The following is a 26497-nucleotide window of genomic DNA, read 5'->3' on the forward strand; positions in this document are numbered from 1 at the left end:
TCTTTGGTTCTTTCGGTAAAGTCACATAGGTATAAAATAAAATAAATCACGACGTTTCGGGTGCAACACAAGCGTCCATGATCAGATGATGGAAGCGTCCATCAGATGATCAGATGATGGACGCTTGTGTTGCGCCCGAAACATCGTGATTTATTTTATTTATACCTACGTGACGTTATCGAAAGAATCAAAGAGTATGAATCCCCTTTTAGAAGAGGCCTTTCCGTCTGCAGTGGTGACATCAGCCAGCAATTGTAGGGCTACACCTTTTACTTTAATGCAGAGGATCACAGGCTCGTTTGTTCACTCAACGCACAGCAGCGAGGTGCAGCGCAGCGCCTGACCTTGAAGCAGGAAAGGATCATCTCGAAGTTGTCCCCCTTGGCAGCGCCGGCGCACGCGTAGTTTTTGAGCAGGAGGAAAAGCTGCTTGGTGAGGCGGTCGGCGAGCCTCCCCAGGGAAGGGAGGGGGCAGCGCAGCGACCAGGCCAGACACCGCAGGGCGCTCGCTACCACCTGCCAGAGGAGACACGGGGCGCGGGCGGTGTGGCATGTGGTGGAGAAAAAAAAGACCAAAAAGGGAAGTTTTGAGGGATGGGTCAAGGGGAACGGATGAAGGGGGCAAAAAGGATTGTCAGGTGGAACAGTGAAGGGCAGTAATTTGTGGTCACGATTCGATTCAACAATTAATTACCGTGCATTACAGCATCTCTAGTGACTGCATACAGCATATGGAAATCATAAGCATTCACAGATCATTTGAAGCATGTATCATCATAAGTAGATATGGATTATTTATTTTACTCATTGTTATACCCCGAGTAGAGACAGAAATGGAGCACTTGGGGTGGGCAGCAAACATTACAAGATAAAATCAATTTTTTTAATTTTTAAACAGTTTCTGGGCAAAGGCCCCAACATATCTAGTCGCCAGTAACAAATATATAATGGGAGATTTCAAAGTAGAGCAGTGCAAGGAAAGAAGCTAAACAATTAGCGTTGTGACCTGCAAATAGGGTGAGTGGGTGAGTGCATAAGTGCATGGTGAGTGGGTGTGTTGTGACTGGGTAAGCGATTCTAGATTTGAAGCTTTCGTGACTGCAAGGATTCATATTCTTAGGTTTTTTTCGGTAAAGTCACGTAGGTAAAACATTAAAATTAATAAAAGTAAAATAAAATAAAAATCACGACGTTTCGGAGGCAACACAAGCTTCCGTCTTCAGTAGGAACCGTCACAGCCACGACAGCTGTATCAAGTAAATGAGAGATTACAAGAGCTACCACTCCGTATATATAATGGTTGGAGAGGGGGGAAGGGCCAAGTACGGCACACTTTTTTATTAATATGGTAAGGTGAGGCTTAAGAGGCTGAGCCTTTGCTATGGAGAGGTACGGTTTGTGACTAAGCCTGGCCTACATAACAATAGTGTGAAAAAAGAAACAACTAAGAATAATGGGTAAGCGAGTTGTTGGGATATGTAGCGTGGTGGCTGAACAAGGTATAGTTGAGATAAACAGTCTTTTAGGCTGAATTCCTTGACATTGCTGATGGAATCAATGAGAGAAGTTAATAGCTGCAGTAATTTTGGTCGTAGCGATAGAAGAGTGATAGGGAGGCGACTAGCCGCCGGTGAGCGAACGACAGGAGCGAGTCCGCGAGTGCTGCAAGTGGCAGCTCTGCTGTGTGGGAGGGCACGGGCACCTTGACGTGTTTGGAGTCCAAACAGTCGCACAGCAGCAAAACAAACGGGTCCACCATTTCCAAGACTTTCTTCTCAGTCATTTTCACCTTCGACCTCTTCAGTGTCAGATGCAAAACCTGAAAATTAACAAAAACAGATTACTTCAGTAAAGCACGTACTTAAGGCAACGATGGAAATATCTAGAAATGAGCTCACAGCATGAATAATAAAACCACTGAATTATAATTCGATTTAAAGCTTTCGTGCCTGCAGGGATTCATCTTCTTGGTTCTTTCTGTAAAGTCACGTAGAAGGAAAATAATAAAATAATAAAAATAAAACATAATAAAATAATTCTCACGACGTTTCGGCCACAACGCAATCAGCCGTCTTCAGGTGGAGAACAGGTCTGTCAAGTAGACAGTCTGAATGGCACGCCCCAGGCTTGGAGCGACTATTTATGCTTAGAGTCGCGGCATCTCTTCAGAAACGTGAAGACGGCTGCTTGCGTTGTGGCCGAAACGTCGTGAGAATTATTTTATTATGTTTCATTTTTATTATTTTATTATTTTCCATCTACGTGACTTTACCGAAAGAACCAAGAAGATGAATCCCTGCAGTCACGAAAGCTTTAAATCGAAATTTAACCTCCACTACGGGGTGGGTTTCCACAAAACTTTAAGATGCTTCAACAAGCTCCGGGATAAGAAGGCTCAGCTAATCGAGTCTCTCACCTTTCTGAAGAGATGCCGCGACTCTAAGCATAAATAGTCGCTCCAAGCCTGGGGCGTGCCATTCGGATTGTCTACTTGACAGACCTGTTCTCCACCTGACGGCTGCTTGCGTTGTGGCCGAAACGTCGTGAGAATTATTTTATTATGTTTTATTTTTATTATTTTCCTTCTACGTGACTTTACCGAAAGAACCAAAAACACTGAATTATAATTTATTTAAAACAAATAGAATTAACCTTTTAGAGAATGCACCAAAAATACTGCAGATTGTAATCACTGCAGAGGTGATGTGGAGGCATAAACGACACAACCCCCCAAGTGGCTTCTTTGCTTGATTTCGTGGCCGTAGCAAAATTTCGAGAATGCGGAAATAAATTTCATCAATCTAAATGTGTCCATAATTTGTCAATTGCGTTCACGCGAAACTTCGTAAACCGAATGTTCGTAAATCGAGGTAGACCTGTAGCTTCCTATTTATTTAATGACTTTTGCTGGTACTTATTATGGTTCAAGTTCAGGTTTATTTTGTTTAACCAGCTGAGAATTCAAGACACCAGGATAGACTCATTTACAAGAGTGACCTGGGGTATTATTCTGCCAGTAGGGGGGCGATGATTGCTGCTGTGTGTAATCCCATTTGAGTCATTTGCGGGAAAAATTCAAATCGGGACCCTGATGCCAGCACACAACGGCCCACTCTTGTGAATGACGTCACGGGATCTTTCATGTCCACTGTGAAGCAATGGCGCGTTGTACGAGAGTTCTTACACCTTCGGTGTGAACCAGGACATCCGCTGGCTGTGAACCGTGAGCCTCTGCAAAAAGTGGCGAATGCGCAACCCACTGGGCCGCGTCACCAATGCAGTCGGACTGAACATAAGGTTGAGGGAATGCGAGACACCTTTGTGAAGTTTGCTCCAGTTCGGTTTCATTATTGCAAGTTGTTCAAAGAAATCGCAGGATGAGTTGAATAGAGGCCTATTTATAGTATAGGATGCAAAATAAAATTGGTCTTCATTGAAAAAACACAGTTTATTTTGTCTGAAAGCCAAACATGTTCTGGCCATACGTAATTACTCGGATAGTGGAGAATTCAGTTGCAACATGAGAATGTCATATCGGCATGCCTGCTCTATTGCGCAGCTGCCAGACCTCCACCGGTACACGCGCTCACGGGCGGGCGCAGGTCTGACAACCGCACGGTGGCACCGGCGCGCAGTGAGACGCGGAGCGTGCGGACAGACCTGCAGGCCAAACTCCACTAGGATGTGCACGTTGGTGCGTGCGTTGACCGCCGCCTTTTCCCCGCCACGCGTTGGGGTCGGAGGCAGCAGCAGGCAGCTGGGGGGCCGCGCGTTCGGGGCCGAGAGCGCTGCTACGCGGTCCTTACTGCACTCCGCATACAGCAATCGCACGCGCACACACACACACGCCACGTCATTAACACGAACTTCACCTGGGTCCTTTGGCACATGAAGGCTTATAAGCGCTGTAACCGTACGAAGATTAACGTATCACGTACATTGCCTAAGCTAACAATAAGCTGGCGTTTATTGATATCGTTTTCTACAGGGAGCCACTACTACTGACTGCACAGCTGTATGAATGTTGTATCTGTGCCAGAAAGTCAGCGGCACGTATATTGTGACGTTGCAATGTCTGGTAGATAATCTTCTAATCTATGACAGGCATTTTTTGTCTGTCTGTGTGTGGCCGACACTTGCGAGGGATTTGGTTTGCGAACAGTGGGGTTTATGTTTTAAAAAAGTACCCAGGTAACACAGCATAAGCCCCGTGGTGAGCCAGCGCTATTCCGATTTCGTGTCTGTCACCTTTAAAGTACTTTAATTAGCGATTTAGTGCTGTTCATTATTATTTATTTATTACGTTGCACCTCCGGGCGTGCGCCAAAGCACGCATCTGCGCATGCGCGCCCCTACCAAGGCACAAGCGTTAGGTGGGGGGCAGGGGGGAATTCTTATTCGTGTGGACACTGCGCAAGGTAATACACAGATTTACAACTCCCTTCAAACATTACCATGACTGTTTACTCATTACTATTCCTATTATGAAATATTTTATGACAAGGGATTAGTTCATCTTAGTAACACGATTTTTAACCCTGAGTACTATGTTCTATTTTGAAATTGGCTACTATTCCCCACAAACTTTGCTTTTGCGACCACGTCTTTATGTGAGGGAATGACACTTATGTACAAGTTTTCTCTTTGAAAATAGGTACAATTCTAAATGTCACTGTCCTGCTCAAAAAAAAACAAGTTTAGGGGAATAATAGCCTTTTCTGTACTCTTGAGGCATAAGCAGCCACGTAATGTCACTTGCTGCACAGGGGAAAACAAATAAATATACTAAATGCAATTACGTCTTCATTCTAACATATTTACACTTGCCCCCTCAGTACAGGGGTTGGAGCAGTAACATTATGTCAATTAGGCTTAATTGGTGCGCATCTGCTCATAGTTACAGGTAGGATAAGTGTATTTATTATTCGTTAACTTTCATTTATTTACTGCTTTTGCTCGAGGCAAATGTTTGCACATAAATGGCGGAACACCATTGTCACCGCTCTTAATTACTTACTTATTATACACGCGTGCATTTCCCCTCTTCCTTGGTTCTTTCGCTAAAATCACTTAGAAAACTATTTAAAAACGTAGTAAATATAAAAGTAATAATGTGTGTGTACGTCGATGTATGTGTAGTGGTGATACGCGCTGGCAGTAGGGATCGTGTGGCAGCGCGTGGTGATTGGCTGTGTGTCGGTGACGCGCGCTGACGGTGAGGGATCATAGGGCAGCGCGGAGTCATGGGTTATGTGGTGGTGATTGGCTGTGTGTTGGTGACGCGCGCTGACAGGGAGTGATCGTGTGGCAGCGCGGGGTGATTGGTTGTGTGGTGGTAACACGCCCTGGGAAAACGAATCGTATGGCAGCGCGTCGCTGATTGGTCGACTAGGGTGGGTGCTCACATCGCGGTCCGCATAGGCTCCGTCTCCTCAGGAGCGGAGGGCTATATAAGGCGGTGCGCGCGGGCGCTCGAGGAGTTCGTGACCAGTGAAGACGGAAGACGGAGGAGGAAGAGGTAGGGCCCTGAGACCCCTAGTCCCGCTGTCCTTGTAAGGGCCGGGACCCTGTGTGGCTCAGAGGCGGGACCTTGGGACCCGGGGCCGGACGTCCGTGTGAGGGCCGGGCCACGGGACCCAGTGGTCGTGACCCATACCCAAGCTGGGGTGGGTCTGTAGGTTCCCCTGGAAGCTACGGGGCTGGAGAGCCTGTGTGTGTAGCCGGGTGGAACGTGTAGCGTGAGCTGTAGTGTCCACACGTGTTATTGTGGCTAAGGAAGAGCTGTAGTTGTCCACACGTGTCATTGTGCCCAAGGAAAGAGTTAATAAAGTGTGCTACCCGTCAAGTGGTCTCCCGCCGTAATTTACAATACTACAACTGGCGTCAGGAGTGAAACAGTCTTCCTGCCATGGATACCAGGAAGACTCATCGGACTCACGAGCGTGACCGGGAGGAAAACCACGACCGACTCGGGCCAGCAGGCATCGGGGGGAGAAGAGGAGGACATGCCGGCGCCACAGGACCCCTCATGGGCGCCCAACGAGCCGCTGGGGGCTGATGCCGGACTCCGCGACGCGCACTCCCGCCTGGCAGAGCTGCTACTCGCCGCGGCGTCCATCCTAGCGGAGATCACCACGGCTGGAGGAGCAAGAACGCCGACGGACATTGAAAGGGGTCGCGTTGCAGATTCCCGCCAAAATAACTTTGAAATTCCCAGCCATTTCTGCCGATCGACCATCTGTTGGCGGGAATCGCGAGCAACACGTGGCGGGGGTCCTACAATCTCTGCCGCTCACGTCATCAGCGGCCGCTACGGGCCGCCATCAGCCACCCGCCACAGGGGCCGCCATTTTGCATGTCGACGGTGCGGCGCGGGAGAGTCACGAGGCGGAGGACGACATGATTTTCCAGCAGCGTCTTCCCGCGTTGACAGCCTTCAAAGCGGAAGGGGGTGACTGGGGCGCATTCCAGCGAAGATTTCTCGCCCATCAAGAGATGTCGGCCTGGTCCGACGCTACGGCGCTGCGGGCACTGCCTGCCATGTTGGACGACGCCGCGCTCGCGGCCTACAGGTCTGCACCGAGATCGGCCCGCTCCACGCTCAAGGCTGCTCTGGGCCTCATGGCCAAGGTGTACGGCCCACCTTCGGCCTGCCGCCACCAATTTTACGAACGACGGAAGGCGGACACGGAGACCGCGCTCGCCTACCGCACGGCGTTGTTGGCCCTCGCGGACGCCGCGTTCCCTCGTATGGACGAGGAGGGGCAGGACGCTATGGTTTTGGAACTGCTGAAGTTGGCGCACGACCTGGGGGTCCCCATCAACACAGCCGACGAAGTCGACATATGTTCGTTGCGTGTTGCAACGAGTATCCAGGCGCACGAGGTCCTGAAGCGGAAACAGGTGGTCGTCTGCACTGCTGCCGCGGTCTCAGCTCCGGCCACGGTGGTCACCGAGCCCCAGGTCGTTCACCCACGGGAGGAGGCGTTCGCTGCAGCACGACCGGGGGATTGGAGGTCGAGGGGTCGTTCGCCTCTGCTATCGGCCCGCAAGCTGGAGCAACCGAGACCTCCGATGTCCCTCATCACGTGCTACAACTGCGGCCTTCGGGGCCACGTGGCGTCCGGGTGCCGCGCTCCACGTCAGCGTGCCACGGGACCTTGGCTGGACAACGACCAAGGCCCCAAGTCGTCCCAACTACCCCCGGCAAGTCGCGGCACTTCACATGCTCGGCCTACATACACGACACACATGGGCCGTCGCTTTGCGGCGGAGGATGTGCGATTGGGGGTCGGGGATTCGGTTCGGAGAGGGGGGTTCGTACGGGGCCGGGGGGACGTTAAATGGTCCGAGTTGGGCCACAGAATAGTGGCTGCGTCGGCGGGTTCCTCGGTCGTTACGGGATTCATAGATGGGGTCGAGGTCAGGGTGTTGGTGGACACGGGAGCGTCGGCGACCATAATTTCCGACCTCATTTATAACATTCTCCCCGTCTAATGTCGACCTCTGCTTCCCGTGGACGTGCCATTTTACGCTGCAAATGGGGGCTCATTGGGTATTATCGGTCAGATTCGGGCGACCATTTGCATAGGGGATATTAAATTGGCGGGACCTGTTTTCGTCTCCTCTTCCCTAGCGGTTCCTTGTCTGTTGGGCAAAGATTTTTTGGCTAAGATGCCCATTTAAATTCTCGTGGATCAACGTTGTATTGAGCTGCCATCGGGTCGCCGTATTTCATTTTTATCTAATCCTACTGAAATACGGACGGCGTGTGCGATGATCCAAGCGCTAGCGACACAGACGGTGCACGTGCCCCCGGGTTCGCAGATGTTGATACCCCTCCGGTTGCGGAAGCCATTGGGTGGAGAGGCTGCGGGACAAGGCGTGCTTTTGGGTCCATCGAATAGAGCTGTCGGCGGTCTGGATTTGGCGGTGGCTCAAACGTTGGTTCGGGCTGACGAGGACCCGTTCGTTATGGTTTTAAATGCTGGTTCGCGGCCGGCCGTTATTCCGCAGGGCACCGTGCTTGCTCATGCGGCACGGGTCCCTGCGGAAGAGCGCCCTATTGCACATGTTGATCCCATCCCGGCGCAGAAAATTCTATCGGGTGATGACCTTGGATGGGTCGATTCGCTGTGTGCGGACTCCACTGATTTGTCAAGGGTGCAATTGGGTGCGCTGCGCGCTCTGCTGATCGAATTCTCCGATGTGTTCAGCAAGCACAAATATGATATTGGGTGCACGGACCTGTTACGCCACCACATTGAAACAGGTGACGCGGCACCAGTCCGGCAGAATCCCTTCCGGCTGAGTCCTGCCGAGAAGGAACACGTTCAATCGGCCGTCAATGACATGCTGACGGCCGACATCATTTCGCCCTCATCCAGTCCGTGGGGAGCACCTATCGTGCTGGTTAAGAAGCAAGACGGGTCCTTGCGTTTTTGTGTAGATTTCCGTCGCCTTAATAAAATCTCTGTGGCTGACGCATATCCGCTCCCTAGGATGGATGAGTCCCTGGACGCATTGTCCGGGGCGCGGTATTTTTCTCCACTTGACTTACTGACGGGATTCTGGCAGTTGCCACTGGACGATGAGTCTAAACCTAAGACCGCATTCCGGACCCCAGGGGGCCTGTTCCAGTTCAACCGCTTGCCCATGGGGCTCCATTCCGCTCCTGCGACGTTTCAGCGCCTCATGGAATTGGTTTTGTCGGGTCTGCAATGGGATACTTGCTTAATTTACCTCGACGATGTAATTGTTTTCAGTAAAACTTTTGAGGAACACCTCCAGCGATTGAGAGGGGTGTTCTTGCGGATGCGATCGGCTAAGTTGAAGTTTAAACCGGCGAAATGCCACCTTCTTCGGAAATCCGTGAGGTACTTGGGCCACATTGTCGATTCTTCAGGGATCTCCACCGATCCCGCGAAGACGAACTGTGTCAGTTCATGGCCAACGCCCATGTCGGTTTCTGAGGTCCGCAGCTTCATTGGTTTTGCTTCCTACTACCGCCGATTCGTTGAGCATTTCGCCACCACTGCCAAACCCTTGCACAATCTAACAGCCAAAGGAGTCAGGTTTCGATGGGGGCCAGAGGAGGAGGCCGCTGTTCTGCTCCCTCCAGGACGCCTTGGTGGGTGCCCCGCTCTTACGTTACCCTGTATGTATGTATGTATGTGTAAGTCCATGTGTGTGTGTAAGTCGCTGCGTGTGTGTGTAAGTCAATGTACAAGTCAATATGTGTAAGTCGATGTGTATGTGTAAGTCAATGTGTGGTGTGTGTCAGTCGCTGTGTGTGCATGTGTAAGTCGATGTGTGTGTCAGTCTATGTATGTGTGTGTAAGTCGATGTGCATAAGTTGATGTGTGTGCGAGTCGATGTATGTGTGTGCGAGTCGATGTATGTGTGTGCGAGTCGATGTATGTGTGTGCGAGTCGATGTATGTGTGTGTGAGTCGATGTATGTGTGTGTGAGTCAATCTGTGTGTGTGCGAGTCCATTTGTGTGTTTAAGTCGATGTGTGTGTGTGTACGTCGGTGTGTGTGTGTCTGAGGCGATGGGTGTGAGTCGATGTGTGTGTACGTCGATGTATGTGTGTGTGAGTGGATGTATGCGTGTGAGTGGATGTATGTGTGTGTGTCGATGTGTGTGTGAGTCAATGTATGTATGTAAGTGAGTCGATGTGTAAGTCCATGTGTCTGTGAGTCGCTGTGTGTGTTTAAGTCCATGTGTGTGTGTGTGAGTCGATGTGTGTGTGTGAGTCGATGTGTGTGTGGGTCGAAGTGTGTAAGTCGATGTGTGTGTGTGTGAGTCGATGTGTGTGTGGGTGGAAGTGTGTAAGTCGATAAGTGTGTAAGTCGATGTGTGTGAGTCGATGTCTGTGTGAGTCGATGTGTGTGTGTAAGTCCATATGTGCGTGTGTAAGTCGCTGTGCGTGTGTAAGTCGTTGTGTGTGTGCAAGTCGATGTGTGTGTGTGTCTGAGTCGATGTGTGTGTGAGTCTGTGTGTGAGTCCGTGTGTGTGTGAGTCCATGTGTGTGTGTGAGTCGATGTCTGTGCGAGTCGATGTATGCGTGTGTAAGTCCATATGTGCGTGTGTAAGTCTATGTGTGTGTGAGTCGATGTATGTGTGTGCGAGTCGATGTATGTGTGTTCGAGTCAATCTGTGTGTGTGCGAGTCCATTTGTGTGTATAAGTCGATGTGTGTGTGAGTCGGTGTGTGTGTGTCTGAGAGGTAGCGTAGCGGTTAGCGCGCTGCGCTACAAACCCAGCGATTCGAGTTCAATTCCCGCTCACGGCCAACATCAGGGGACGATTATCTGAACCGGTCCTAGGCATCCCCTAGGTCGACTCAGCCTCAAATGAGTACCTAGTGCGATGTGTAAAAATCGCCACTGGGAAGACAAAGGCGGCCGGGCGTGGTGTTGGCCACACCACCCCCTCGTGTGCCGTGCTGGCCTTCATAGGTGCTCGATAACAGCACTTGCCCCTACAGTCTGTTCAGGCTACTACGGGGGACCTTTGTTTTGTGTGTGCGTCGATCTGTGTGTGTGTCTAAGTCGATGTGTGTGTAAGTCGATGTGTGTGTAAGTCGATGTATGTGTGTCTTTTTGCCCGGGCAACGCCGGGTACTTCCCGCTAGTACAGTAATCCCTCGCCACTTCGCGGTTCAAGTTTCGCGGCCTCAGTGCATCGCGGATTTTTCAAAAATATTCATTGAAAAATTAAAATTCAAAAATACCGCCATATCGGCAGCCGATTTGCGGAAAGCAGCATTGTTTCATCGTGATGCACGAGAGAAACAGTTTCCCAGGATGCCAGACAAAAAGAGAAACTCTCTCAGAGGCTTTGTACATACCCACGGGCACTCAGACAAGGCACGTGATTGGTTCCCGGCGCGAGATAACACCATCATCATCATCATTCATCATCACATTCATCGAACTGCACAGGTCTGTCATCGTCGTCATTGTCATCATCATTGTCATCGTCGTCGTCGTCATTACTGGAGTCAAGTCTCAAGATACTACTGTCATTGGTGAGTGTAGAACACCATAATACGTATCGTATGAGAGAGAGTGAATGTATAATATAAAGGTTTTATAATTAAATAGATTTAAGTAAAATATATGTATAAAGTATAAATATACATATTTTAAACATTCTGGTATCCACACACACATATACGGAAATTCCTAGGGGGCCAATCCTACTTCGTGGATTTTCACCTATCGCGAGGGGTTCCGGTCCCCATTAACCGCGATAAACGAGGGATCACTGTATTATTTTAGTATAATCTGCATTCTCGTATCATGTGAAGCTTATATACATAGATGAGCATATGGACATGAATAGTCACTGCATATATAAACACACTTGCACACATACCAATTCATGCAATAGCGCAGCTTCAATATGCTCAAATTCAAAGTGATTTCCTGCTCATTCAGGTTGTAGATCCATACCTGTCAACCCATACGGTTTACCCATATTCTTGTACAGGGAAATTTAGTTTTCAGGTCCATACGGCGTTCAGCCGTTTCAATACGGGAAAACAAAACATTGTATATTTGTTTGCGTTTCTACCTTGTGAGTGGACTTTGTAGGATGAACGTTGAGATTTTTCAGGCACAGGGTGACCAATAAGGTCTGAATTGATCTGTAATAAGGTAGGCACTAATATGGGGTTGACAGGAATGTAGTTCATCTCCTGGAAACTCCACAATGCTGTGGTGGAACTGAATCTATTCAGGGGACAAGCACTGTTGAATTTCCCACCAAGTAGTCCTCATATTTTGACACCTCAGTTCTGATGGGCCGAATCGACCCCCAACCAGCATTTGAACTCACAACCTTAAGATTGCAAGGCACTTATTCTACTGCTAAGCCATTCACCCATGGTTCAATATTGCTCGAGGCTCAGAGCCAGATGAATGTGTAGTGCCGTAGATGGGCCACGCTTACCGGCAGTCGTAGACGGCGTCCATCTGCAAGGGTACCCCGTACCGCCAGCAGCCCCTCCCCTCTTGGGCTGCTGTGTCTGCCCAAGAGGGGAGGGGCTGCTTGGGTTTCAGGACCCCAGAGAGCTAATCCCCTCGGCGCCACCAACGGGGGGGGGGGGGGGGGGGCTGCGGGGGATCTACGATCTCACGCAACGCCACCCCTCGATGGGCAAAGGGGCATAAAAGGGGACCTCCCCAGCCGATCGGGACCAGTCGCAGACGAAGTACGAAGAACAGCCAGCTTAGGACCCTCGACCCCTCGCCCCGCTTATCCTTGTAAGGGCCGGGGACGCTGTGCGGGCCAGTGGTGGGAATATGAGACACCCAGCTCTACGCCCTTGTAAGGGCGAGGTCCAAGGAAGCCAGAGTCTAGACCCGCACCATGGCTGGGTCGGGTCAGGTAGCCTCCCCTAGGGTAGTTGTAGCCGGAGGACCCGAGAGCGTAGCCAGTGTCAGGCACGATAGAAGTAGGCTGTGTCCCTAGGCTGTAACAGTGTATCAGGACTGTTGGAGTGGTGTATTGTAATAAAGAAGTTACATCTACAAAGTGTCTCCAGAACCAATTACAAATGCACCTTCAAGGCTTCTTGAGGTTCAACATTAATGCCCAAAACTCCAGTAACGAGAGCGATATAGCAACAGGAATTTCCATTGACTTCCATTAGATAATTGTAGATGCATTCCTATTGAAAATATTTGAGCCCCAAGACGTGGTAATAAAGCACACTTAAAGCAGAAAACATTTTATGCACCACAAAATGTACACAAGGACAATGGGGACATTGTTCGATTTTTCTCCAAAATGTAAAAAAAGTATAATTTAGGGATTAAAAATCCCTTATATGCGATTTTCATATAACGTACATTGTATTTGTTCCTTAACGTGCGAGTTACATTTTAGCGAAATCCCGTACATTGAGTTACCTCGTAATGAGGGGTGAATGTAATTAAAGCTAGTGAAATGAAAAAAATATCCTGAATGGAATCGATTCTTTCTTGCCAGGAATACGAACACAGTGAATCTGTTGGTAAGTAAAATCTAATTTATTGACTGAGTTAGTGACTGCTTTGGTTAGGAAAGCAAGCCAACAAAGGGAAGTTATATGTGACTTTACCGAAAGAACCAAGAGTATGGATCCTTGCAGTCACAAAAACTTCAAATCTAGAAAGGGAAGTTAAACAACAAGGCCAAGCAAGTTTTTTTTAGCGGATGCTGCACAAACCTGGCTTTCTTGATGAGGATGGGCAGACTGTCCGTGATCATGGCGTGACTCAGCAGGAGATAGGTGTCTCCCGTGAGCTGGCAGTTCTCGAGCAGACCCAGAACCAGGCGGCGCAAGCACTCCTGCACCTTGTGAGCCACTTTGTGGCTCATCGTGCCCTCCAGCACCTGTTTCCACCAGAGTTGGGTTACATTGCTGAACACCACATAAACCCAACCTAATCCACGTGGATATGTGCATGCTCTGGATATGAGTAGAATTAATAAATGGATGGAATGACCCAGTTATATTTTGCAAACCGAGTCAACCCCTAACTGGAGTTTAATATCACTACTTTCCAATTCCGAGTGAAATCTAGTAATCTTGTCACAAAGCCACCTGGCTACTTTAATATAATCAACCATAAAATTATTTAATTCATGTAAGGACCTCTTAAAAATTAAAGGTCACACATTTAGCCATCTATTTAAACAAATTGCTTGGTCATACTGCGTGGACAGTGGTGCACAAGCACAAACAACAATACATTCATCACTATAACACCGCCTTAAAAGTAAACAAATACGCACAGCCCAAACTTCTTCATTTGCGGATTTTTCTTTTCGCGAAATTCAATTATTCGCGATTTTAGATTTGAATACCAATTTAACCATCACACCTTTTACCCTTCAACAATTCTCGATTCATGGGGGAGGGGGAACTGTACTTTCGTAGCATAGCAGTGGTTTGTGGGCAACGTGAGGATTTTTCTCTTCAAGTGCCGATGCCTTTCGTGCTACATTTGCCTTATTTGTCGTTTTTTTTTGTTGATCAAGGCATTGAAGCGTCAAGTGAGGGGAGAAAGTAAGAGTGAGAGCAAAAAAGGCAGAAAAAAGTGACAAGTTTAGATCAAAGTGTAGTTTTTGGGCGGACTTGCGCTCAGGGTGATTGGTGCGTCGTCTGCTGTTGGCCGCCATTACCTGGTACACGAGTCAACAGTCGGATGAAGACAAATAAATAGGCAATTGGGGAAAGTGTGGCAGAAGTAGTTATCAGCATCAGACCACCATCATCATCCAAGGTAAATAAAACTTCCAAATTGACAGTATCATTTATTTATGTTATTATTTGTCTTATTATCTATTGTATTATTGTACAATTTAATTAAGTATACAGATATTATTATGTGTACAGTACAGAATTAATGTTATGAAACGTTTTAATTTTCTCCTGTATGTTCAGTCGACACTGGAACCTAACCTACTTTTTACCAAATAATCACCGTATCTACATTCGCAAATTCTACTTTTGCGCCGATTTTCGAGAACCTAACCCTCGCGGATGTCGAGGCCTTACCGTGTATATGTAATAGGTGACGTATATACATATATGCATTTTCCCTCCAGGCAGTTCATCTATTGAAACAAGTAGTTTAATGTAGCATGCAGATATTGGTTTTACATTGCCTGAGTGAGCAGAATAGGTGGTGTGGCACAGAACCAAGCGTGTCGTGCTCACCTGCTTAAGTGGGTGGATAAGGGCGGCAACATGGCTGCAGCTCACAAACTGTCCCAGTAGCTCATAGGTGTCGTAGCTCTTGCAGCTACGAGCCTCCATGCTCTTCCGCACGATGCCCTGCACCTCCTTCTCCTCAGCAACTTCGCCAAACAGCTCGTCGTTACACACCTGTCAGGATGGAGTAACCATGTACGGACATGGACAGACACGCATACACATCCACCAATGTACAACAAGAAGTCAGAGTGATCTCTTGCTCAAATGAGCACTAAAGCGGTGCTCAATTGCTGTTTACACCCTTTAAGCCAGAAATCAGAATTCCTCATTCCTTTGGCAGGAGTGTGTCTATGAATAGGATAACCACTGTTGATTTGACCACAAAGTGGCGGTCATTTAATTTATCCAGGAGGGATGATGGGCTGAGGCAATCCCCAACCATAATTTAAAACTCGCAAGCTTCCAATTGTGGGTCGCTCACTACAATGGAGCGCCACATTGCTGGATAAATGTACCCTCACAAACAATTGATCACACACGTGAAAAAAACTAAACAAACGCCCATTCAACATCACTTCATGTGAGAAGCCAGAGCAGCCATGCCTGGCCACGACTGTTGCTTCAGTGTAATTTATAACATATTTCTGTAAGTGCTGCAAATACAGGCCAACTGATGTTATTGATCAATAAAAAATGCGGGAAACTGACCAGAGTGACGTGGTGATGATGATTATGACGAGTGATAATGATGACGCCATCAATCCCTGCCAACATCCACCTCATTCGGATTAGGGAGGTGTTAAAATGTTATTGTTGCACTTGCAACGGATGCAATTATCTGGCTCCCCAATATAACATTGTAGTTGTTGCTCAATAAACATCAGCCAATATGGAGAAACAAGAGTTACATTAATTACATATTTAAGGTTACTATAACAGTTACCCGTGTAGTGTTAGAATTGCACTATAAGTGTTAGTTTTATTGTGTTTGAAAGTGTAAGACTATTATTACAGTTGTGGTTCTTACGAAAAGCCAGAGTGGATTTGTGAAAATCACTGATTAATGCAGCAGTAACCTGTTTGCTCCTACAGTGAACTATAAACGTGTGTTCATTCCTGCTCAATCTCATTTTGTGGCCCTAAAGACCAAGATCCACTTGGGCAATCGTTGTTGGCAATTATCCCTGGCAATGCCTTAACCGTCAGCCACTATGACAACTTGGGTGGTTAATGGAATAGTGACAGAATTCTCTCATAACAATCAAAGCAAGCCTTGATGAAACATGTGTAAGCTGAACAATAATTGGCCAACACTAGAGGCCGACCGAAATTCGGTTTCGGTGCCACTTTCGGCATACTTTTGGTTTTTGGCAATGAGATGAGTAAGGTTGGAAATGCTGCGGCAACCATTGGCGGTGACGATTTCCGGCAACGATTGCCTGAAATTTCCCTGACTGGATCATGGCCTTAAAAGGGAGTGGTGGAAATTTCACATTGCCTCCACATGAGACAACCACTGTTGTGGGCCGAGCTGACCTTTGGCTTGGATTTCAACTCGCAAACAATCCTAAACACCATCCCGAACCAGCCAGATGCTTTTCAATATAAACTTGTCTCAAGATCAACAAAACAAAACGTACGACTTTGTTAGACCGGGTCAAACGTTTACAGAGTCCTTGCCACAGAGTTACACGTCACATCTCGTCAGTACTTCAGTCACCGGAGACAAAGTGTTGGCTGTAGAGGGAACTGCGCACGTTACCTGAACGAAGATGTTCACGCAAGGATCCAGCTGTCCCGGCTGCATGTTGGCCGTCAGGCTCTTCAGGAGATAGTGTGCCGTGAACGACATTACGTGCAGCTGCAACAAAGAAACGCAGAGGCCGTTTGTGAGCAGCACAGATTGTTGAGAGGAGTGCTGGTGGTTAATGCCTATTGCACAAAAGCAGCAGCACCATGTCTCCCTATTCTGATTAAACAGAAGTTCAACATACATACATAAACTACATATCAGTGGTTGGTAACCTGTGGGGTGCACTAACCCAACCTTTTATGAGGGGCGCAGACCGTGAATGAGAGGAACGTCAGTGCTACGTTGTGGTGAAAAGACACACTAATACGCAACAGGACACACCGCATCGAGGGATTAACATGTAATCTCTGTATTGGGAACGGAGTAACGTTAGTTGTGTGAATGGGGTAGGTGGTGGTGGGGGGGCAGTGGTCTTGATTGGGGAGCCACAACACCAACAAGGTTGATAACCATTTTCATGTACATTTTAGCCTGAATTAACAAAAGGTCCAGATAATAATTACTCCCAGTGAATGGTCATAAATTACAGATGGGCATGGAGAACCTCCCAGTGTACACATGGATTCCTCCTCCAAGCACGTGCACGCACAAGCAAATACAAGTACAATGGCATGAAAACATCACTTGCAAACCATGCAAACTGAATAACAAGTAATACATTTTAATGTGCACTTACAGCAAAAGCCACTTAAAGCGTGCTCCCAGCACTTTTGAATTTCAGCTTTCTAAAAGTACTCCAACTTGCTCTTATCCAGTCATGGTTTTGATTGAGTATTCATCAATACTATAATGGAGCAAGTGTGAGTTGTTTTTACTCTGTCTGTCCAAAATTTTTGATCACGTAACATTTGTGAAACATTATTATTCAAGCAAGTTTTTTTTTAAACGTCAGTTCAAATGTTGATTTAAAATTTGGGAAACATTACATCCGGTTTTGGAGACCGGACTTAATGTGACACACATATTTACGACACATATACAGTATAAGACCACCATTGATCGATTGACTACAACAAACTTAATTTATGACCCATCATCCAACATGACTACACATTTGAACTGTGATGTTTCACCATGAGATTTTTTTTAAGTTAAAGGTCACCCTTTCTCCCCTTACTTTTGTTCCTCTTCCCTTGCCTTCCCCTTTCCCCTAAAAAGAAGTCCATGCTCCCGCTCACAGTCTCTCCCGCTGGCGGGGTGGTGAGCCCATTTCTCTCCCCCAACCCATATAAAAGTACTTTAGCTTAGCCTTTACAGGTTACAATTGAAGCCCAAAGGCCCCCCAAGCCCTCCGTAGGACCTAGGAGATGAGGGCCCATAGGGCCCGAAATGTTCAAATTTACCTAACTAGAGCCTGTTTGGATGCACGTCATGTACAGCATCCAGCCTGTGATGCGACGGGGTGTAATTTTATTCATATGCAGAATGTGTAACATGATGCTCGCAGGGTACTGTGTTTAACAAAGGATGTGCTATGGAAGGCCTTCATGTCTGCTACTGCTCTACCGGCCAGAAATGCCCAGGGAGTAAGTGTGATGGATGACCTGCGTTGCATCTGGCCCCCTTAAAGCGAATTATCTGGATGCGCGGTGCTACAAAAAGTATCTGGAAATGGAGTTCAACTGACTAGTGGAGTTGATTCATAAACTGGTGAGGCTGTAAAATGTAATAAAAATATAATCAGCCACGTTATCATAAGTCACTGCCTCACTCTCCACTTTTCAATCTGGCCAACACTGTAGGTGGCCGGTAAAGCTGTATCGGATGGGCTATACATGCACGGTGTGCAACGTGCACTGAAAGCCAAGCAAGAGGTGGGCTACAGTCTGTGGGATGTAGTGCGTGGAGTAGAGCATTATGGGTTGTTGGAGAAATTAAGGGTAACCTGGAATCCCCTTGTGAGCGTGGACTTCAACTCCTGCAGAACATAGGGCAGATGGGAAGGGCCCAAGGCATCCGCGATCTTGATGAGGACCCCACGAGCCACATCTCGCACCTCCTGCAGCCGGTTCCTCAGCATGAAGCAAACCTTGAGCACCACGCTGTGACCACCGCACACCAAAACAACCACACAGTCTCACCCACATTCTCATGGTTCAACAAGTACAAACTTAAACAAGTTTCTCCTGGCCAAGAATTCCTTTATCTGCAAAATCAGTGTATGCAGACATGCCTCAACCTGGGTTTCAAGGCACCTTTGAGCAATGGCCCTATAAGAGTCCTGGAAGTAGAAACAAGCAACAGCCTGCGTTTTTATTGGCAAAGGGCAAACGTTATTTATATTATGGCTCAGATGGCAGACAACAGCAGCAGCAGCAGCGCTTTGGGATTAATTTGAATGCTTTCCAAATGAATTAAGAGTGACTCTTTTTGTTCTAAAATTACACTTTCCCTTCACCTGTTCTTTACTTCAGAAATGTACAGGGCAGCCCCGTTTTGAGGCGGTAACATTTCATTTGTAATGCCGCATTCTCGTGCGTTCACACGAAATGGCATTGCAACCAACAAGACACCGCCTCAAAACGTGCCCAAACTTCCCTCACGGTCTCCGTGCGAGTGTCCCCCCCCCTCCCCCCCCACCGTCGTTCTTAGCAGAGTGGCCAAAATGCAAGATGCAGTAACTACACGCACGACTGCAAATATGTGGGCGTAAAAAGAGGTGAGTGCGCAAGAGATTGCAAAGGGTTGTTAACGAACAGTGGACATATTAACAATATTCAAGGGAGGCTTTTCTGGCCATAGGGTAAACAATAAACATCTCTCCAGGAGTCGTTTTGTCAATTATTTAGGCACACGTATTTTTCTGAGACTAATTGGATACTATTCATCAAAGGATCAATTGTATGAACAATCCAAAAGTTGTGTCTGTAACTAACAGCACTGCCAGCATAACAGAACTACAGAGAAAAACTCCACCTGGTAGCGCCTTGCACAAGAGTAATGTCTGTAATTTATATGAATTAGGATCAAAAGATTCATCAAGCTTCTCACATGCAGTCATTACGTGAACCATATTGCAAAAAAATGTTGCACTAAATATTTATTAGGGAAATTAAATATTTACTTTAAATCCTCATAATTTGGATACAATTCCAACCGACACAGCTGTCATTGGGCACCTGATATCTGGTGGCAAAATGCTACGAGAAGTGATGCTGTAATTTTAAAACGGTCTAGTTGATAGATAATTTGATACAAAATAAAGCACACACGATAATTTACGACCCATTCTCAATCCACTGTTGAAGGGCTCCCGCACACCATGTTGGTCAGGGAGTTGTTTGACCATACTTCACCACAATGGTCACTGCCAGTTTGTGAAGGGAAGCCCAAGACTGATTTAAATATAACTCTCCCCTGATGTTAGCTTGTGGCCATGAATGAAACTAGGATCACTGTTTATAGTGCAGTGCGCTAACCACTGTGCCACAACTTCATCCTGTACAGAGCCCTGTATTTATATATACAGAGAAAACATACATTCTGCATAGTTGAGAGAAATAGGAAACCCATGACATTAAAAGTCCTCCCACAGCCCTGCAATTCCATGGAATTGGGAAAATAATATTCTAAAAGTGTCTCCCTTATAATTTTATAAATGCGGGCTACCATTTACACACATGTTATACATTGCATAGTAAGCCAGGTTAGGCTCCCCCACCTGGGCAAGTTTGCCTCCAAAACTTTGCTTGGCAAGGCTTGCAGCAGCTTAACCACGGCGAGCGCGAGCGGGATGCGAGCCACCTGCTCCTCGTCCACCCCTCGCGTGCGCACTGCCTTGTGGTCCATTTCTGCCTTGCTCTACACAGCGGGGGACACAGTGGGAAACACAGCGGGAGACACCACTCGATAAAACACGGCCCAACGCCACTCACACAATGAGAGACCCACAGCAGTGGGAATCGGTACGCGGATTATTGCAGAACGTGGTTCACATCCCGCCTGGTGTACAAATGCATGTTTATGAGATATACTGCACAGACCTTACACAGCACAAAGTGAAAATTATACAAAATAAGTATTTTAGCATAAAGCATCAACCACACGGCTACATGATATTCCATATCACATAAAACGAGAAGATAATCAGTATACCATACAATACGTAACCAATATAACACTACAGTTGGTATGGAGGCAAACTTGGCCTTCAAATGGGATAATTTAACAAATGCATTACTTACATTCTTGGTGTAATCTTTCCACAAATATATTATCACGGCATCTTTTTTTGAACAATGACAAGACCACGTAACAGAATGCATTTTGAACTATGAGCATAAATACAACTTAACACTTAAAATACTAAAATATTAAAAATAATTTCTATAAACAACAACAACAATAAATGTGGCATAAATACTGTATTGGACATTGGCCATGTGCCCTCATACATCATTGCCGTTCCTGTGCTGTACAGCGTCCGGCTACAAGGACAGATCCAGTGTGGTGGCCACCTTGACTCACTCTGGTGGCGAGGCAGGCGAGCAGCTTGGGCAACACGTTGGCGGTGATGGTCTGCTGCACCTGCTCTTGAAGCTGCTGCCCGTTCAGGCAGTGCGAGGGGACAGCAGGGACAGCAGGGGCAGCAGGGGCAGCAGCATCATCAGCCACCTCACCACCTAGGCCCAGGGCCTGGGTGCTGCCTTCCTCCATGGGCTCAGCAGCCTCGCCTTCTCCACATGCAGCCTCCTCACCGAGCAGCATCGCATCATCTCCGTCCTCTCCATCCATCGCTGCCTCCACAGCGGCCGCTGCGAGATGACAACACGGGATTGGCTCTCGGCTCAACAAAAAATATTACACGCGCAAGCTGATGTGTAAAACGCCGCTACTTCTATGAAGAAGAATGGAATTTACAATGTTGGTACACATGTCGTTGTTTGCTCTATACAGTGAGGGAAAAAAGTATTTGATCCCCTGCTGATTTTGTACGTTTGCCCAATGACAAAGAAATGATCAGTCTATAATTTTAATGGTAGGTTTATTTGAAAAGTGAGAGACAGAATAACAACAACAAAATCCAGAAAAACGCATGTCAAAAATGTTATAAATTGATTTGCATTTAAATGAGGGAAATAAGTATTTGACCCCTCTGCAAAACATGACTTAGTATTTGGTGGCAAAAACCTTGTTGGCAATCACATAGGTCAGACGTTTCTTGTAGTTGGCCACCAGGTTTGCACACATCTCAGGAGGGATGTTGTCCCACTCCTCTTTGCAGATCTTCTCCAAGTCATTAAGGTTTCGAGGCCGACGGCAACTCGAACCTTCAGCTCCCTCCACAGATTTTCTATGGGATTAAGATCTGGAGACTGGCTAGGCCACTCCAGGACCTTAATGTGTTTTTCTTGAGCCTCTCCTTTGTTGCCTTGGCCGTGTGTTTTGGGTCATTGTCATGCTGGAATACCCATCCACGACCCATTTTCAATGCCCTGGCTGAGGGAAGGAGGTTCTCACCCAAGATTTGACGGTACATGGCCCCGTCCATCGTCCCTTTGATGCGGTGAAGTTGTCCTGTCCCCTTAGCAGAAAAACACCTCCAAAGCATAATGTTTCCACCTCCATGTTTGACAGTGAGGATGGTGTTCTTCGGGTCATAGGCAGCATTCCTCCTCCTCCACACACAGCGAGTTGAGTTGATGCCAAAGAGCTCCATTTTGGTCTCATCTGACCACAACACTTTCACCCAGTTGTCCTCTGAATCATTCAGATGTTAATTGGCAAACTTCAGACGCGCATGTATATGTGCTTTCTTGAGCAGGGGGGAACCTTGCGGGCGCTGCAGGATTTCAGTCCTTCACGGCGTAGTGTGTTACCAACTGTTTTCTTGGTGACTATGGTCCCAGCTGCCTTGAGATCATTGACAAGATCCTCCCGTGTAGTTCTGGGCTGATTCCTCACCGTTCTCTTGATCAATGCAACTCCACGAGGTGAGATCTTGCATGGAGCCCCAGGCCGAGGGAGATTGGCAGTTCTTTTGTGTTTCTTCCATTTGCGAATAATCGCACCAACTGTTGTCACCTTCTCACCAAGCTGCTTGGCGGTGGTCTTGTAGACCATTCCAGCCTTGTCTAGGTCTATAATCTTGTCCCTGACATCCTTGGAGAGCTTTTTGGTCTTGGCCATGGTGGAGAGTTTGAAATCTGATTGATTGATTCCTTCTGTGAACAGGTGTCCTTTATACAGGTAACAAGTTGAGATTAGGAGCACTCCCTTTAAGAGTGTGCTCCTAATCTCAGCTCGTTACCTGTATAAAAGACACCTGGGAGCCAGAAATCTTTCTCATTGAGAGGGGGTCAAATACTTATTTCCCTCATTAAAATGCAAATCAATTTATAAAAAATTTTAACATGCGTTTTTCTGGATTTTATTGTTGTTATTCTGTCTCTCACTGTTCAAATAAACCTACCATTTCTTTGTCAGTGGGTAAACGTACAAAATCAGTAGGTGATCAAATACTTTGCCAAGAAGATGTACCATCTCAAAAGATTTTGCACGTGAAATATTTTAATAAAAAATATAAAAATAAGTATGACTTCCATAGATATACAGAAGTGGCCACGCACAAATCGGTTAGCACATGTGGCTATTTACGGTTCCAAATAAGTTCAGCATGGACATACATCGTTTTTATGTTCGTGTTCAAACACTATGATCGAGAGAGCCAGAGACACGAGCGCAGCAAATGATGCGATAGCAACACCTGTTGGACAAAGTCTCTGTTCCCGTTTGTGCTGCTTACAGAACCTTACCCGGAGATTCCCGAATGCTCTGCTCTGCCTCTCTCTGCAAGGTCTCAAGGTCAAAGTGGAAAGCGTCCAACACAGTTATCAGCAAGCTGCACACACAGAGAGAGAAAAATGCACACGTATGATGCATACAATCTTTGTTGGATAGAAATAAATTAAAACTAACCCATTTTATCATCTCCTAGGCACCAATAAAAATACACCATAATTCCCCCCAAACCGAGTGTGAGCTGGAGAGCAGTAACGTGGAGGGGCGTGAGGGGAAGGGGGATTTGTGGGGAGCGTGTTTCCCATCCGTGAGTGTAGACAATGGCAGAGAAACACCTCTCTGCAGTGGTCTTCCAGTTCACCCACATCATGAAGGGCCCTTCCTAAAATGTGAGCCCTCTATATACTTCTCTGTTTAAAGGCGGTGATTATAATAATGGCCAACGGTGCCTTAAATTTTTATTCTCACCAATTACACAGCCGACCTCATGTGTCCCCAGCAAGTGCAATGAAATTCCCCACCACACAGCACTGTGTTATCGTGTGCAGCTCTATACACGCTACCTGATCGCCAGTTTAAGTTCCAACTGTGTAGTCTGCAGCAGGTGAATGTAGTGCCGCAGAGTGTAGAGGTAGGGCTTCCAGGGCAGGTGCCGGCAGATGGCCCCCAGTGCGTCCACACAGGCCTCCACCACATTCTCTTGCTAAGAAACAAAAACAATGCAACTCAGTCTACGCGCACCACCTTCAGCATGGCAGAGCTCCGAATAAAAACAGCTACTCGAATACAAAAAAATAACTGTCATGTGCGTTGGTCAACATATTGTGTTCAACGTGTCAAACAAATTACACCTTCAACAACAAAAATGTGATGTGGCGCGCGATAATTTGTCCCCGGCGTTCTCATTGGCTGGAGGTCACGCACCGCCCACCACGCTCCCCAATTGGCTCCCTCTCCCTTACTACATGTCTGGCTCTTGACATCAGGAGGGAGGGGTCGAACATGCGGTGAGGAGGGGCTGCTCGGGTACCCAACTCACGGGCAAAGGCGCACGGGGTGAGGGGATGCATGGGGCCGTACGTGGGGAGAGGGCTGTGCTAAGGGAGGGGGCGCAGGTGTGTGGGGGCTAGCTGGGAGGGGCTGCAGGAGGGGGGCGGGGGGTGACTGGGGGTCGTCACGTAGGAGGGGGGCACCCAGGGGTGGGGAAATGGGGACAGGAGGCATCGCTCAGCAACGGCTATTTCCTCGCGTAGAAACGTAAGTAATTTGTAGATAAAGTTAAAGTCATTCATATGGGCAATCCATGCCAGGTATACCGTTAACTTCTGGAAAGGACAAGACCCTTTGTCATTATGCATTTTCATAGTGCAGTCAAAATATGTATGTTCTTCAGATCATTGTGCATTCTTGGCTTCGGGTTCGACAAGGTCTCCATTTACAGGTAGTTTTCTTTAACCAAAAAAATGTCCTTGGGAGAAAGCATAACGATTCACCATTCTGGCAAATTCAAAGCTACATCACAATATCTAGGGTCAAGAATCAATCATTATTTTTACATTGTGGCGAATGGAAAATTACAACATGCTCTGCGACTTTGTTCCTGCGCGCAGTTACCTTGGAAAACTTCGGGTTGGCGAGTGGCGTGGTGGCAAAGGGCATTATGAAGCTCTGCAACGCAGTGGCACAGATGCGGAGCGAGCCGTCCTGCAGCTGCCTCGCTACGCGCTTCAGTGCACGCGCCCGCCGGTACACCTGCATGGGAGGTGGTGGCCACAGTGCGACACAGACGCATCGTTGAGCAAGCATACATTTCAACACGTTTCAAGCTTAAGAAGAGCACCCCACTACAATTACATGATCTAGAGCAGTGGTTCTTAACCTGAGGTGCACGCACCCCCTCGGGGTGCGAGATGCCCTTCCTTGGGGGTCTGAGAGATGCCAGATTATTTTCAGGAGGTAATTAATCGAAAACACAAATTAAGCACGGGCACGTAAGTACAACTAATTTCTTTCATCAAACTATTGAGAACCAAAGGGGTGCAAGGCTGAAGTAAAGGATAAAAACCACTGGCCTCGAGGAAGTGAGTTCCCACATTTTCTTGACCACAGGTCGCTGTCAACCCTCAAAAAATGTTTGCGTACCACCGTGCGTAGTAAATCACATGGTGCTTTGTGGAATTTTCTATTCATCTGCAATGGGTCCAAGGACCACTTTACATGGCTGTGCAGAGCACCAGTGGTTCACAAACCACAAGTTGGGAACCCACCAGTCTAGAGTTTGCATTTGAGTGGCAGCTTCCATGACCATTAACCAATTTAATGCGCATAAGGAAAAGACACAATTAATACAAATGATGCCAATAGGAGTGCCTGCTTGTAGTGGGCATTGCAATGACACAAAAATTCTGGAGAAAGCAACAGCAGTCAAACAAAAGTCAACAGCATTCTGTATGAATGAAGCTTATTACCACTTAGCTACGTATAATGATATACATAAAGAGCCATGGTGAACAAAGTTAATGGCATGAAACAGCACGGACGAACGGTGCTCCCCTGACCTGGATGTGCCGCATGTTCTCAAAGAAGTCCGACTCAGGGTCCGGGTCAGTGAGCGTCACAAGGTCTTGGAACTCGACACGGTGTGGGAATGTGTGCACCAGACAGCGTAGCAGGCCCACGTACTCGTGCAGCACATTCTGCGAGTTTCAGGTACGCACAGGCGGCAACAATCACATGCACACACCAGCAACAAAGACAAAGATTCCCCGTATAGCTTTAACTAACTGTTGGAGCAAGTGATGTTAGTGTAGCACCTATGAAGGCTGGCATGGCACACGCCTTTGTCTCCTGAGAGGCAATATTTACTCATCGCACCATGTACTCATTTGAGGCTTATTCGACCTAGGGGAGGCCCAGCACCAATTCAGATAACCATCACTGGTGTTGGCAACGAGTGGGAATCAAACTCGGGTCATCGGGTTCGTGGCGCAGCGCGCTAACCATTGTACTACCGCTCCCCACACATCACACACTCACACACCAGCAATCAACATCACCCACCATTCGCCATTAAGTGACGGTGACATCACCCACGGCACCGAAGCCAGGCCAGGTGCACTTTGAAGTGTAGAAGGCTCGCCGACAGGTCACGGGACAGACACAGGTGCCATGGGTTGATGACTGAGATGACTGGCAGATAAACCACCTGTGCTCCCCACTGAAAACTATTT

The 26497-nt window shown here is 47.4% G+C and overlaps 1 protein-coding gene across 1 annotated transcript in view; it reads right to left on the bottom strand.

Annotated features, from left to right (window-relative positions):
- UTP20 (UTP20 small subunit processome component) overlaps positions 1-26497 on the bottom strand; it is a 115551-nt gene that overhangs the window by 41029 nt on the left and 48025 nt on the right. The window contains exons 38-50 of the mRNA XM_061564720.1: positions 25826-25963; positions 24882-25019; positions 23831-23970; positions 23282-23367; positions 20994-21280; positions 20188-20327; positions 18412-18568; positions 16476-16574; positions 14717-14884; positions 13220-13386; positions 3660-3804; positions 1702-1818; positions 345-515 (exon numbers count right to left, since the gene is read on the bottom strand). Of these exons, the coding sequence (XP_061420704.1) occupies positions 345-515; positions 1702-1818; positions 3660-3804; positions 13220-13386; positions 14717-14884; positions 16476-16574; positions 18412-18568; positions 20188-20327; positions 20994-21280; positions 23282-23367; positions 23831-23970; positions 24882-25019; positions 25826-25963 (1953 nt within the window). The remainder of the gene's footprint in view (positions 1-344; positions 516-1701; positions 1819-3659; positions 3805-13219; positions 13387-14716; positions 14885-16475; positions 16575-18411; positions 18569-20187; positions 20328-20993; positions 21281-23281; positions 23368-23830; positions 23971-24881; positions 25020-25825; positions 25964-26497) is intronic.

Source organism: Lethenteron reissneri, chromosome 33, assembly GCF_015708825.2.
Source record: "Lethenteron reissneri isolate LAM-NWPU_2019-01 chromosome 33, ASM1570882v1, whole genome shotgun sequence".
Classification (NCBI taxonomy): Eukaryota; Metazoa; Chordata; class Hyperoartia; order Petromyzontiformes; family Petromyzontidae; genus Lethenteron; species Lethenteron reissneri.